The sequence below is a fragment of the Tympanuchus pallidicinctus genome, unplaced genomic scaffold (genome assembly GCF_026119805.1).
Source record: "Tympanuchus pallidicinctus isolate F22 unplaced genomic scaffold, pur_lepc_1.0 scaffold9, whole genome shotgun sequence".
NCBI lineage: Eukaryota > Metazoa > Chordata > Aves > Galliformes > Phasianidae > Tympanuchus > Tympanuchus pallidicinctus.
This window is the reverse complement of record NW_026294813.1, coordinates 1,411,253-1,427,017: the sequence shown is the minus strand read 5'-3', so window position 1 is coordinate 1,427,017 and position 15,765 is coordinate 1,411,253. Positions and strand designations below refer to the sequence as shown.

Here is a 15,765-nt window from a genome sequence, read left to right as displayed (position 1 = left end):
GCAGTCTGAAGGAGCTTTTCCTGTCCAGGAACCAAGTCAGATGAAGTTGTTGTTTTTTTGTTTCTTGTTTTTTTTTTTTTGTTTGTTTGTTTGTTTGTTTGTTTTTGTTTTTGTTTTTGTTTTTGTTTTTTTGTTTGTTTGTTTGTTTTTTGTTTTTTTGTTTTTTTTGTTTTGTTTTGTTTTTAGCTGGCTGCCATCCAGACAGTATTTAGACTATCAGATAACGTTAATCCACTGAATCCACTGAATTAATAATGTCATAAGAAAAGCCTGGCCCCCCACAGCCTCACAGTTAAATTAACTGTGCGTGTTCCAATTTTCACGCAGGAAGTATTTAAAGGATCTAAATTCTATTACAGAAATACAAAAACTCAGCTATTACATTTTGGTAAGGCAGAGACACTGGTTAAGCTGGCCAAATGCCTAAACCAACTCCAGCACCTTAAAATTGTACGTTTTCCAAACTGTTAGTATAAAATAAATGAACAATTTCTGTGGCATAATTTATGTCCCATCAATGGTTAATTCTTAACACTGACATTCAGTGTTACCATTCATTTACTTTAACCACTTCAACATGAATATTTTTACTTCCACTTTTTTTTTTTTAAAAAAGATATTATTTAATGAAGTGGGTGGAGGAGGGCAGAGTAATATCCTGTACAGGCCTGACTAGCGCAGTAACCATTCAATACCATATTTATTTTAAGAATGATGTTTCACAGATGTTATATTGTTCACAACTAAATGAATTCATGTATTTTAGGCAACTATTATGCAGATAAACTCTAGTCAGCAGGAAACTTTTTTTTGCCCTGATTTAACTGCATATACACTTCCACTATATACCAAACACTATTTCTGTCTACAATATTAAACAAGATTTTGTCCATAAATCTTTAAAATCTATACAGATGGCAGTGCAATTGTGTGAAAGTCACCTTCAGCTAGGCTACTCCAAAGCTGCCAGTGAAAGGCCTTTTCTTACATTACCTTTGCTATTATTTTCAAAACTTTCACTATTTATATTTTGGATGATCTATAAAAACTCTATGAACATACCACAAAACCAGCTGTAGCGAAAATGAAAAGTAAATATCTCAATCCCTACCTAAGTGCACACACAATTTTGAAATAATAGTAATTACAGAATAGACTATCATAGAATCATGCAATCACCAAGGCTGGAAAAGTCTTACAAGATCATCCACTGCAAATGTCCACCAGTCACCAATAGTTCTCACTAAACCATGTCCCTCAACACAAAATCTAAACGCTCCTTGAACACCTCCAGGGTCGGTGACTCCACCACCTCCTGGGCAGCCCATTCCAGTGCCTGACCACTCTTCCAGAGAAGCAGTATTTCCTAATATCCAGCCTGAATCTCCCCTGGTGCAGCTTGAAGCCATTCCCTCTGGTCCTATCACCAGTTACAAGAGACAAGAGGCTGACACCCAGATCATTACAGCCTTCCTTCAAGCAATTTATAGTTATTCTTCTATTAATTTCAGTTCTCAAAGCCTGTACATATTACTTGCCAATCTTGCCAATTCCAGGAATAATTGTACACATTTTTAGTGTATAATTTGAATATTTGAAATAACAGATAAACATGCACAGCTTTTTTTTTTTAACAGGCATATGAATTACAATACTGCAAAAGAAAGAAAAAGTAGTTTTAGATGCTCCTTCCTTTCCACTAAACATTGGTGCTATGTAAAAAATACTGAATACTCCTGCTATAAACTCGCAGTAGACTTCAAACAATAAAAATAAAAATAAAAAAAATCTCCCAGAGCACATAGAATTTGGATACAAAGTTTTCGCAACTAATTTTGAACTTCAACCTCTTACATTAGAACATGTTTTAAATTGTTTCTTTATTTTCAAGCTGTCTTTAAACAAAAACCATTCTAGTTAATGCTCATAACCCACACATGCATCTTGGTGACACAAAATTTTTTAGCACAGCACCTGAGAGTACATTGTAAGCCTAAGACAGCAGGCTGCAGACTGACCATTATAGTCTCTTTTAATTTGTGCTCAGGTTAGCAGCTCCTGGGACAGCAACAATCACTAAGTTCATTTACACCACTTACCAAAATGCACCTCACTGCAATGCTCTACCTGTAATTCAAGTCAGCAGAACGGAACTGAATTATTGAAGGAAAACTGAAGCAGTATTTTAATGCAGTCAACTGAGCCAAACATTATTTTCATGCATGCAATGTTACTGAACAATGTACTTTCTCTCCTTCCACTCAACACTCTAAATAGAAATCTTAGCAGTACATTCCACATGGAACTTGGAACATCATAAGGCTCGTTTGCAGCTGCCAACTCTGACAACAATGTATGGCACACAAAATCTCTTCCTAAAAGCTGAAGAGGTGCATGTCAACAAGTAAGTAAAAACTATGTATCTCCTTCTCTGTGAACAAGACAAACATAGGCACAACAGCATACTAAAGTTGCTTTAATTTTAAGACATTGAAGGTGGTACTTGTCTAATCACCTTGCCATATCCCATGGTGTGGCTGTGCCACTCCCAAATTACGCTGTTGCATAGTGAGTAGCCATAAAAGCCAGGTATTTGAATTCAGTATATTACTTTGAAACAATACAGCTACAAATAAACTCCATAAATCATGCAAACAAAAGCTAATTATATAGGACTGCTAGGCATTTTTCTGCTGTTAGGAACAAAGAAGTAAGTACTTACACTGCAATGTAACTTGAGTAAAATAGATGCAAGGTAAATACCTTACTTCAAAGTTAATACAGTAGTCTGGAACTCTTTCACTTTGGAAAGGGTTAAAATAACTAAAACATAAAGTCACTAATGAATCACCAATCACTTGGAACACTACAACTTTGAACAAAAACTTCTACACAACACCTCACCCTGAAGGCTTGGCAAAGAGCTGTCATGTACTAATGAATTCTAAGGAACTTTTTCTGCAGTGGCCTAATCCCACCTCCCCCTTCCCTGCCAAAAAAAAAAAAAAACATGCGTGATGCAAAGGGTTCATACTGTGCCATTATACAGATCAATTTTTGATCCATGAACCCTATTCTTCCGTGCAATGCTAGCTGGCAGAAAAATATATTAAATGATGTCAATACTGACAACACCTAAAACTAGCATTTAATCATCTAATGTACCCCTTAAATGCAAGTTATTACTACACTACTCTAAAGCCCCTTTCATTGCATACAGCTTGCAATGTCAGGATAGACACACTGAGTCAAAACCACTCTGCAGAACAGCAAATAGTCTTCCATGTAAACAAATGTGAGAATTTGATGGCAACAAAGAAATAAAAACAATGTCATCAACATCACACTGAAGTTAACTCCTGAGATTCAGACTTCCAGTGCAGAATTAATACTCATCAGTGCAATGCACTGGCCTGGTAGCAGATATACTCAAATGCTCGATATTAAGGTAATGTTCGGCTTTTTAAAATCTAATCCAAAAGTCATAAAGCATTACGCCAACACCAGATTCAAAGCAATGGTAAAGCTGAATTAACTTTTTAAAGCTGAGCTGAGTTTATGACTTGTTCTTACTGAAAGCGTATCCCACTTCCCATTACTCTTCCTTTCCTTCTTCCAGTTCCATCCCCACTCCTTTTTTCCCTCACACAAAAAGCGATGTCTAAGCAGGAAGCACAAATTTCTAAAGTTTATAAGCTAAAATAATATTTTTTTAGAAGTTGAATACAACATCAAAAATGACCAATAAAAAGCCCATTATTACTATTGGAAGGCCAATATATGAAGAAACTCCTGAAATCCCTTATCATACAATGCCCCTTTACCTCCCACTCTAGTAGCAAATACCACATAAATAGCAAGGTATTAATTACCTTCACAACATGAAAACATTTCAGAAGAAATATTTCAGAAGAAATTTTGACTATTATCAGATGAACACAGACTTCTATCCATCTGGGTTAGTTTTCTTCCTTCTTTCATGGCAAGTGAGTGGAAAAGAATACGATGCATAAATAAAATATATGTGATACAACAGCATGATAAAGCAAAGTTGAAATGTTACATACAATTTACCTATCAAACAATTCCAGGACCACTCCAATATCCGAAGTATTTTGGAATTTTTATTTATTTAATTCTGCCAGAATCTGTTTATTTTCCTGAATTATACTTCTCTAGAGTAACAAGAGCTCAATCAGACATTCTGAGAACTGCTGACTGCAAGCTAACATCACACTAGTTCCTAGTCTGAACAACTCTTAGAGCAGTGAACTGCACCAACTTGGGCTCTAAAGTCACAAACCTGTTTGAAGACACATTACAACCTTTTAAAAACTTCTACAACTACAGATTTTCTCCCTCAAAAGCTTCACGTCAGAACTGTTGCATTTATTTTTTTTCCTTTTTGGAATTTCCTTAAAATTAATATAGCATATGCAGTTCTCATCAAGGTGCTAAAAACAAACAAGACTCACTAATCTAAATCAGTATCTCCTTAGCAATGGGGTTTGACTAGGAAATCTGCAGAGGCACCTTCTAACATCACAATCTAGGATTCTACATTATTGAAAAGCATTTTACACAATCCTCTCCCTACAGTGTCTGAAAGAAAAGCCACTATGCAAAGCTGCCTTAGAGAAAGTAGAGCGCTACTCATTTTAGATGACCTGCATACACTGCCCGCAAGTCATGGCAAACAAATCTGAACTAATTACTTCAACACTTTTCAAAGGAAAAATAATCCAGGTTCACTACGCCAATATCACTGCCCTTTTTTTCCAAAAGAAGGCTATGTAAATAGCTGTTTACAAATGCATTTTGGGTAAGTACTATAACAATAGTACAAAGCACATAAGCATTTTCAGGATTGAGAGAAAAAAAAGAAGAGTAGAACAGGCTTGTTTTGAAACATCTCTTCTTGAACAACTACTTGAGCAAAAAAAAAAAAAAAAGAAAAACGTTCAGTGAGCACTCAAATTTTTCTGAGCGTGCAATAGTGTCTGTCCTACACAAAGGAAAAAATTCATATCCATTTGATAATTTTTATTATCCAAATACTACAAGCAGAAAAGAATAAACTGAAAGGAACTGCAGAGATAGGGGTTTATGGGTGAAAGGTTTCTTAACTTAAAACAATCTCTGTCATAACTTCTGTGATGAGTCAAATGACTTATAAGAAGATAATCAGCAGGAGTTTCTTTACATCTAATCTCAGTAGTGCCACATGACAGTTCCTAAAAATCAGCGCTCCAGGGAGCTGACTTCACACAGAAGCACCTTTCTGGCTACAGGTATAAGAGTTAAACAGTAAAATCCAAACTGCAGAAAAGAGCCTTCAATCAGGAATTATCAGGAATCAAGAACATGGATGAAAAGTAGAGGTCAGAAAACAAGGAGACATTTATGGATACGCTGCAAGTTGAAATACAGCCCGTGTTAAAATTCTTCATAGAGTCTTCAGACAAACTAACAATGGCCTGGTTCATATTTCAGGCCCAAGTTTTTCAGAAAATAGAAATTAGGCAAGTTTAAACAACAAACTAAGTAAAGCAGAAACACATTTCCCTTATTAATTTATACAGTTCATGACTGGAAGATACCAGGAGATCATCCAATCTCCAACCCAACAAATTTAGACTATTTCCTATATTTGTATAATCCCATTTCAAGTTATGCATGGGCTTTAACAATTGTTCTTAGACATTACTCATACACTTGCAGATACCAAATTTCTGATGAGTCTGAACTACTACTTCTTGTAATGGCACAACAATTTTTTTTTCCTTGTTGTTCCTAAAACGTTCTTACATATTTACATATTTACTATTAAATAGTATTGTTCTTAAAGCAGGGATTTGGATTCTTGGTGAACTATCCAGGATCCTTATTCCAAATGGCTGCAGAGGCGTTAGTACTATGCAAAAGGCATAACTCAAATTATTCTAAAGTATACCAGCTTAGGCTCCTTTCCTCAAAAACATCAGGATCAGTATATACAATATGGTTAAATCTACACAAGCCATAAGCCATATATGCCCCTTCCCTGGAGTACTGTCATGCTGGACAGCAGTAGAGCACAGCACTCATTTTTTAAGACATCATCTTAACACATCAATTTTTAAAGCATCTTACTTACAAGCTATCTATTGTACTGTAAATTAAAAACTTGTGCTTTTTTTTTTTTCATTCAGTAAGCACCTCTGATCACCTACTGGCAGTATCTTACAGAAAGAAATTTAAGAAGACAATTATTAGAAAGAATCTGCTTTCTAATTCTACACCTCTCTATACAATAGAATCATAGAAACCAAGGAGAGAAAAAACTTACTGGATATTGAAAGCAGCTTTAAAAGGCATTGTCCTGTAAGACATTAAACTGAAAGAGAAGGAAAGCAATGCTGGCAAAATGAAGAAAAATATGCAAGACAAAGTAATGTAAATATAAAGAAAAAAACCCACACAATTCCATATCTAAAAGTGTTTTTACTGCACACATTGTACAAACCTCTTCAAAGTATTTTCACATATGAAAATGCTCTAACTGCCTAACAGCCAGAACAACTTCAAAAAAATTAAAACAGAAGAAGCCTCTCTCCACATCTAGAGAAACAAACAATTCAAGTTTTGAATGTAATATTAAATAAACTTCTCACCAGAATACTTCCCCAACTACAATATTAATGTGATTCCTCAACCCCCATTCTCATTGCTAAACAGAGCATGCATTGCATTTTATTTCATTTTCCCTTTCCCCCAGGTATTTGAGTAAGGAAGAAAAACATGAGACAGACTGGCAAGCTGCTGTGTGCAGTTTCTAAACATTCGGTCGAAGTTTACTAAGCATCATCCTGAATAGTACTGGTACGTTCTACAGAAATTATTATTCTTCTTTTCATGTAGTACTTAAATTCCACCAAGGAAAACTTAATTTTACAAGCAGATGTACTTTTCTTTGTGCACGTAGCATGTAAAAATCTTGATGAAACATAATTATTTTAAAAAGAAATTATTTTAAAGATTTCAGTGTTTTCAGATACAGTAATAGTATACACTTTCAGCTAACTCTTGTCAAACTAACAAGATATCAAAAAAATCCAGCAAGTTCATCTACATACGTATACCATTTAGAATAACAGGAAGGAAAACAAAATTGAAGAAGAGCTATAAATTCAGATACAACGCAAGGATCTGACTGAGGCTGGAAAAGACAGTACAAAAAGACTGGTAAAAACAAAGGCCGTATCCAAAACCCTAATTAACCTGCAACCACAAGTCATAAGCAATCACAAGCAGTTTACTGCTAACTATGAAAGAGAAATAAAGGAGAAGAACAGAAGAAAAACAATCAATTGGGAAGATATCAAATGGAAAAAGAAGGAAAGATAAAAGATTTCCAGATAAAAGATGAAGTTATTTCACTTCGGACTCAGAAGGTTTTAAATCACAGGCTGAAGTGAAAACAACACTGTAGTAAAATGGTCTAAATGCACTCTAAATGTTGATTTCCTAGAAGACATTTTAAAGCACATGTTTTAAAATAACATATAATAACAGCTATGATTTTCTGCAACAGTGTCCACCATATGGTTAAACTTCTGGAGATATTTATTCATCCCTGCTACAGGGAACCAGGCATCTCTCAAAGGATATAGCCCTCTCAACTTTACTTCCATGTCTTTCAGTAATATCAATTCCTTACAAAAAGCATTTAACCTGTGTTCCATGCATGTAAATAAATGTTACATTTCAGAAACTCACTGAAATCCGAAAGTTTAGAAACTTCAAAAAGCAAAATATCTACCTGGTTTACACCTTCATCATTTGCAGAAAATGCAGAGGAACCACTGCACATTTAATTCTGCTTTTGTGAAAATATATACTCACTACCGTGACTAGCGGGTATACTTACAGAATGAGTCAGTCATGAACTTTCGGCCACTAAAATGCAGGACATCTGAAATGTTTATTACCTCAAGACTACTCTGTAACAACCAAATGTGACTGCTAATGACTCCAACTGCTGACGAGGTAAATAGGCGGACGGTGGCCTTCAAGAAGGGGAAAAAAAATGTTTGGTTGGACAGCAACAGAAGTTGCTGAGAGCCAGAGTACAATTCTCAAGGAACTGCTCTTAAGAACGTGGGGTTGATTTACCTGTTGTACAGAGCACGCTCTACAACTGCTGACACACTACATTTTGTCTAGTAGTAACTTACAGTATACTACTTAAATGGCTTATTTACGAAGTATTCAAAATGAATCAAAACAGTTTTACTGGAAAAAAAGCGTTACCTCTGTAACTGAGTACATAAGAACAGAACTCAAACAAAAACAGGCTGCAATTCCAGAATGCTCAGCAATAGTCTGACCCCGCTCTATATATTTCAATAGAGATTAAAAGCCCCCCAAAAACTAGAGCATATCTCATTTTAATCCTCCATGCATGCCAATTTAATTTAGGCTATGTTCTTTTGTCCCATAAGGCACTGTATGCATCTCCAGAATGTAGCTATTGCAGCTAACATCCAACATTCAGTTTTCTGTATCTCTTTCATAGAGATGTTACAGTGGTTTTGACAGAAACACCACTGCCAGTGCTTATTTTTTGTGCTAGCGCACTAAGTACTTCTCCATACCACTACAGATTACTTAAATTTGGATAATTTAATACCTTGATGTTGAAATCTTTGTAAATCACACTATGCTTAGCAGATCATCGAATACAAACAGGTCACTTTACCTATGGAAAAAAAATTTTTGTGAGAGTGCCTCCCTACAAGCACACCTACCAACTAAGAAGAAAGTATCAGAACAGCTTTCTGTAAAGGAGACAAACAAATGAAGAAATAAGAACCACCACACCAACAGCGAACAAAAAAAAAATTTTCTTCTGAAGAAAGTTGTTACCAAGACAAAAATACATAAAACAATCCAATCTTATTTTTTGCAAACCTTTCTAGTTGCAAGAAAATAAAGTCAACCAACACAAAACTGAAGTTCACACAGTTAGTTTGGTGCTTAACATTCCACTGAACAAGAGGGATGCTGCCAGCTCCAAGGCAGTCAGAAGTTAGACACTGAAAACAAGATGCTCTCAGTACTTCTTCTGAACTAAACCATTTACTGACACACTTCTGAGCTTTCATATGGGAACAACTCAAAAGAACCCAGAGAACAGATGTGCAGAATGGTCTCTCAGTCTGCCTACAGTAATAAGAATCCACAAGTTATGCAGAGAAACAGCAAAATGAAAGCAAGTCCGCGACAGGTTTTGTAACTGACATTCAGTGTCACCTGCCAAATTTCAGACCGCTGCAGCTTTTGTGCTCTAAGGAAGAGAGATTTACAGGTACCATTAACTCAAACATACCAAAGTAGGCATGAATTGTAAAGAGAAGATTCTCTACTTACAACTTGCTATGCAAGAGTAAGAAAAGGATAAGCATACAAGAGAATGTTTGCTGGCACGACTATGCCACCAAGCCCTGTTAATCATAGTTTATACTAACAGCACTTCTTGTTCAGTAAGACTGTGACGAATTCAACCTTTTGCCAACATAGCTATGACAAATATGTAGTAACCATCTTTGATATTACTGTGTTCACAAAGACTTAAAAGCATGTGCACTTAGCCTGAAAAGGTCCTCCCACATTATAACAGCCAGAAAACTGTCAGTAACAAGTAGAGAAAATAACCTTTTCTGCCTTCTAGATACAAAATGTTAAGGTCTTAGAAATACTGGCCAAGAAGCTGTAATGCTAAAGAATGATTTGGTGGTATCCACTGCTTTGAAATAGTAACATCTTTTTATCTGGTCATTAACTGGTTTTACATCATGTTTCTACTTGGGAGTTTAGCTCTGTAGCTCAGCACCCAAGGAATTTTTAAACAGGCATAAATCTTAATAAACCAGGCTGCAAGTAAAAGTTTAATAGTTGTCCAAAAAAAAAAAAAAAAGAAGCAGAATAACTTACTTTTACTCCCTTAGATACGAGAATTTACTTTGACATAGTTGCCCTTAAGAATTAATAGTTTTGTTAGGAAAAATAAAAGATGCACTATTTCAAAACACTAAGTTATGCAGAAGAAAATAATTGCATGTCAAACAACTACTCTGCAACTATTTTTCCTCTCATCTTGGGTCTGTTTCTACTTGTAAAATTCTTCTGGCGTATCACAGGCTTATAACTGTGACAGAGATAAAAATGCCTATTACAAAAAGAAACAACCATTAATTACTTTAAGAATAAAGTGGAGCAACAGATGGCCACGTAGGGTATGCAGAAGCAATGAACAGGAGAGGTTCTGCTTTTCACTTTGTCCCTTCACACCAAAAAAAAACATAAGCATAAAAAACTGCAAGTTACAGTCTGAAGACTGTAACTGCACATAGAAAATTGTCCTGGAAAAGGAGATACAGGAAGTAATGATAAGCCTCAGAAGCACATCTTACCATGTTAAACCAAATTCTTGGTGTTCTAAACTTGTATTCCTTGCAACATTACGTAAATGAAAGTCCTGTATATACTCCTCAGTATTTAGTTGCCTGATGGCCTCCACTCCCTTTCCCACCTTCTTAAAAATTATTTCAAGAAGTAAAATCTGAATGCTTAAAATTGTTACATCAACTAATCCAACATTCTCAGCAGGCAGATTTCAGGCATAGCTAGAAAAGTAAATCAAACTATGAGATGAAACACTGAATCAGCAGGTTCTACCTAAAATTAAGAGAAACCTTTACATCAGAAATACCAACACCCATCTCCCATTGCTTCATTTGCTTCGAATTCAATGGCAGGCAATATCAGCATTTGCTTCAAAGAAAAACACTGTGCACCAAGTAAACCACTAACAAGCAAGGAAAAGAGAAACTTGAGAGCCAAAAGGGAAAATGCAGGTCATTCTATTGGTTTCTTTTCTTAAACATGAACTACCTTTAATTAAAGAAGGATTGACTTACACCACGGACGGTGACAGAAATACCGCTTACTGACACAAGGCACACTAGTAGACTGGTTACCACGAGAAAGGAAGACTACTGTGGTCAAGTAGACAAACATGATCTGCCATTTTGTCTGCACCAGATTAAGAACATTAAGCAGAGAACTGTATGTTTACGGAGAAAGCTTGTAGTGACTACTGATAACTGATTTGTTTGTTGACTACAGCACTGGTGCTAACAAGATCAAAGTTGAGACCCTTTAAGAAGCAAATAGTTTTTGCACAGTAAATTTGAAAGGGTGTTTCTTAAAAAAAACACCATGAACTTTAAGTTAGATAGCTAGTACCTAAACTCTTCATTTAACAGGAACTTTTCTCATACTGATCAGCTACTCCCAAAAACTGCTCAGCAGAAGGCCAAGTGAATCTAGGCACATGTTACCAATCATTTATGCAGCCAAAAGTGGTAGATTATACAATTCCACATGCTCTGCATTAATACTTCTGCAGAAGATCATTAGACTGATGACTAGTAATATGCAACAATTAACAATGATTAATTCAGCCCTTTAAAAAGCAGTGGGAAAAAATAATTTAAAAAAAAAAAAAACATTCAAAAAGATATTTTCTAATTTAACAGTTTGGAAATAAACATGCATCTGACAGTGCTACACTGAAATGCTCTTGCCATGATTTCATCACTGAAAAGACAACATTTTTCTAATACTCTGTAACTTTAATCACTACAGAAATCATAGAATCCTACCCAGACTCAACACTATGCCATCTACACAGATAGCACATATGTATGTTCACACGTCATTAAGGATTTAAAAAAAACTAAGATTCACCACCACACATTTCTGAAAGCACAACACCATAGGATATACGTGAGCTGCAGAAACAGCTAAATTTGAATTACAGCCATACAGCAGAACTTTGATGGTGTTTACGAAAACCCAAAATGCCACAGCCTGATACATGCACATAGTCACACCTAGACCTGGTGCATTCTACATAAGGTGACAGAAGTACAAAAAACAAGAATCTTCTTTCCAACAAAGCAAATCTAAGGTCTCACAGACTCTCCAGTATAGCAAGGTGTTAAAAAAAAAAACAAACAACATGCTGAATCTGGAAACTATCAGAAGCAACCTCCTTAACTGCTTCTATCTGAGCAGAGCAAGGTACGAGGACAGCACATCTAGCAGCACCTGAAGCCATCAGACACTGGCAACGTGCGGAGCTCTTGCTAGGAACAGACTGCTCTTGCTGAAAACCCAACTCTGAGAACCTACCAAGGCTGCGCAAACGCTGTAGCTATGCCAGTTCTACAAGACATCATCTCACTTGAAATACCAGATTCAGCATCCAGAGCCCAAATTTTTTGGCCTCCAGTGACCGAACTGTATTATCAAAATAAACACCACATGTTGCTGCTCCTTTTAAACAGGCTCCAAATCCATCTTAGCACAAAGCAACACTACAGCAGAAGTCTGGCAGCAAGGCCTTGCCAAACCCCCCCATCTTTGCTCACAAACACCTGCATTTGATTGCAGAGAGTAAAGCAACGAAGTTGAGACTGAAATCTGCACCTTTTAAATCCTGGCCGTGGAGACTCTGGAAAGGTGAAGCTCCCTGCTCCTACTCATCCCTGGCTCGGTCAATTCTGCCAAGGCAGACCGGCCCAAGAGCAACGAACTACTAGTGAAGGTAACACAGAGGAAGGGAAAGATAACACCGAGGTGCAGACCGTGTTGGAGCCTCACCTCCTGGATCCGCCGGCGGGCTCGCTGCAGCACCTCCTCGTAGCCCTTCTGCCGCAGCTCGCTCAGGCTCTCATAGTATTCCTCGGGGTCGTCGGTCTCGGTGAAAAGCACCTGTGAGAGGATCTTCCAGCCGCAGGTGTCTAGGCTGTGCACCAGGTAGACCTGCAGCCGGTAGCACAGCGCGTCCATTTCCTGCTCCGAGAGCTCCGGCGCCCCGAACAGCACGGTCCACATGCCCGAGGGCTCCTCGGGGAAGGCGGGCAGGTAGGGCTCCAGCTCCGAGTTCACCGAACACAGCTGCTGGTGCACGGCGCGCAAGTCCTGGAAGGAGAACAGCCCGGCCCAGCTGCACTCCTCCCCCGCGGGCTCCGCGTCGGGAGCGCCCGCCTCGGCCGCCTCCTCCCTGCCCAGCTCCAGCACTTCCATCTCCTCGGCGGCTGCCTCCGCGCCCCGCGCCGCCCTGCGCGCCGGGCCCCCCCTCGAGGAGCGCAGCGGGCTGCCCGGCAGCGCCTCGGCCCGTTCGGCGCGAGGCGGCATGGCGGGCTCGGCGCCCCTGCGCGCAGCGGGGCTGGAGGCCTTGGGGGCACCGCGGGCCTCGCGGGAGCCGCTGCGCTGGCGCTGCGCCGTGCGGTTGTGGCAGGTGATGGCGAACTTGCCCTCGATCTCATTCCAGGCCACGATGAAGACAAACTTGTGCTTCTCCCGCTCCTGGAAGGCGTGAGGCCTCACGGCCACCCAGTCGGCCTCCAGCGTCTCCTCTAGCGCAAAGGCGGACATGGCGCTGCGCGGCCGCCTCCCCCCGCTCCGCTGTCCCGTCGGCCGCCCCCGCTCGCCGGCCGGCCGGCAGCCCGCAGCCCTCGCCGCTCACCGCCCACCGCCAGCCATCTTAGCTCCGGAGGGGGGGGGGAAAGAGGCGGCTGGCGCTGCGCGTTGGGGGCGATGCGCCGCGTCCCGGCGCGGGAGGAGAACGAAGAGGGAGCGGCGGCAGGACCTCGAGCGAGCTCACGCCACCCACCACTGCCGCCGCGGCGGACAATGCCCGATGCCCCCGCGCAGGTACCGCCGCACGTCACTCGGGGCGGGATCTGTTTACAAGCAGCGCTGGCGCTGCGGCAACTCAAAGCCGCGCCCGCCGAGCTCCGCCCGCCGCCCCGCCAGGCGCCGTCCCCATTGGCTGCCGCCGCCCTAGCGCCGCCCGCCCGCCCTCCTCCGCCGGCCGCGTCCCGTCCTCGCGCTTCGCAGGCCGGGCGGGGAGAGGTCGATGCCCGCCCCTTCCCTCGGACGTACGACGCGGGCCGTTCGGGCGCGCGCGGGGCGTGATGGGAGGGCACGTGCCGCCGTTGGAGGGCGGGCCCGCGCGGGGGTTGGGGGTGCGGGTGACGGAGTGCTGAGGGGAAGCGGAGGCTTTACAGTGCGTCCTTAGCGTGGCTGGCTGTGCCGTGCCCGTCCGCTGCGCGTGGTGTTGCGTGGCGTAGCCCGGCTGCGAAGGGGTGTGGAGTGCGAGGAGATGGGCACGGCTGTCTTGGTCAGTTCCATGCCTTCAGAGCCGAAATCGAGTGGCTGTTCTCAGCGCTGCGCTCTGTCCCTGTGTTGGCCCATGCCCGTGGAGGCCCCCGAGCGTATTGTAGGGCCACGTAGGTTCGCTGCACGGAGCTGTGAGCAGCCTCGTGGAAGCGTGCTTGAAAGGCGTGGGTATCCAGACGTGATCCGAGGGGGAGCATTCGCTAGGATCTTGCTGCCCTTTGGGATATTCTGTTTCACTTTGTGCATAAATGAAAAAAGGCAAGTCCCAAATACTTGCATTGGAAATAGGCTAGGCAATGTGTATTGACCCACCTGTGATGCTGTTGTTCCTCTGCAATTTAGGGGAAGCTGGGGGATAAAGTGTTTTCAATTGAGTTTGTCGAGAAGCAGAGTGAGTCATGATCTCCCTTTTCCTAAAGTTAGCATGCTGACTCTCGTCCTGTCCTTGGGGAATGGAGTGCCTGAGGAGCCACTGACAATCCAGCCGTTCTCTGGTCATTAACTGAGCAACCTCGTGTTCTGGAGAGTCACATATTGAATACCAAAAGTAACAGCTGTTAGGAAAGGACAGAATTGGGTTCTGCTAATGGTGATGGTGTGCACTGTACATCTCAGAGAATGCCATTCTTTCCTAGCACTGTGAATTTCAGCGCAGATCAAAATGTCTGTGAAATTATCTGAAAGATTTGATTGTAGGTAGCATGTAAATGACCAAGCAGGCAAATGTCAATACATTGGTGGAGGAACTGTGTTCTGTGATTGTTAGGTGTTCAGAAACAAATTTGCATTGGATGATAGTAAATAGCAGTCCAATTTTGTAATTAGAAATGCTTGAAAGAAAAAATAAAGAAGATGTGGATCTGTCTGTGTGTATATATATGCACATAAACACAAGCCGAAGAAAATTAAACATGGATTCAAGATTTCTTATCAGGTGAAGGATCAGAGTCCTAGTATTTAAAGTATGTTATTGCGGAGGCCAAGGTCTTTGAAGTAGTGTTAGCCTGGCTTTTCTCAGATAACAGAAGGACAAGCTGGTAGAATTTAAAGCAGATATTAGGTAAGTGCAGTATTTGGGAGCTGGATGAAAATTAGTCTAAAACTTAATAAGTTTCTGGTAGTCCTGTTCTAATGCAGCACAAAAGCTGTGCAGTCAGGTCTCAGAAGCTATTCCATGTTGCCAAAGTTGTACTCTTAATGAAAAAAAAATAATTGCAAGGAAGTGGCAACTTTTCAAAATCACATTATTAAGGAGCCTCAGTAACCTTTATAGCAATTTCTTTATTGTTGAGCATCCATAACTAGTCACTTAAAATTACAAAGGGCAGGCTTTCCTGATTTTGTTGATTCGTTTTTGTTGATTCATTGACTAAAGAAGATAAGTCAATGAATTCTACTGAATAAGACAGCAAAAAATTAAAACAGCTTTCTTAAAGACTAGGAACAACTCTTCTGAGCAAGGATTGTGGTGGAGTCTGCTGGTAGCCCTGGGCTGCCTTAAGAAGAACGTTGCCAGCAGGTTGAGGAAGA

General features: G+C 40.4%; 1 protein-coding gene across 1 annotated transcript in view; it reads right to left on the bottom strand.

Moving 5' to 3' along the window:
* The window catches only part of JMY (junction mediating and regulatory protein, p53 cofactor), a 66,063-nt gene extending 52,260 nt beyond the window's left edge, over window positions 1-13,803 (bottom strand). Inside the window, exon 1 of the mRNA XM_052670189.1 lies at window positions 12,712-13,803. Coding sequence (XP_052526149.1) covers window positions 12,712-13,488 — 777 coding nt within the window. The 5' untranslated portion in view covers window positions 13,489-13,803. The remainder of the gene's footprint in view (window positions 1-12,711) is intronic.
* Between the last annotated feature and the right edge of the window lie 1,962 nt (window positions 13,804-15,765).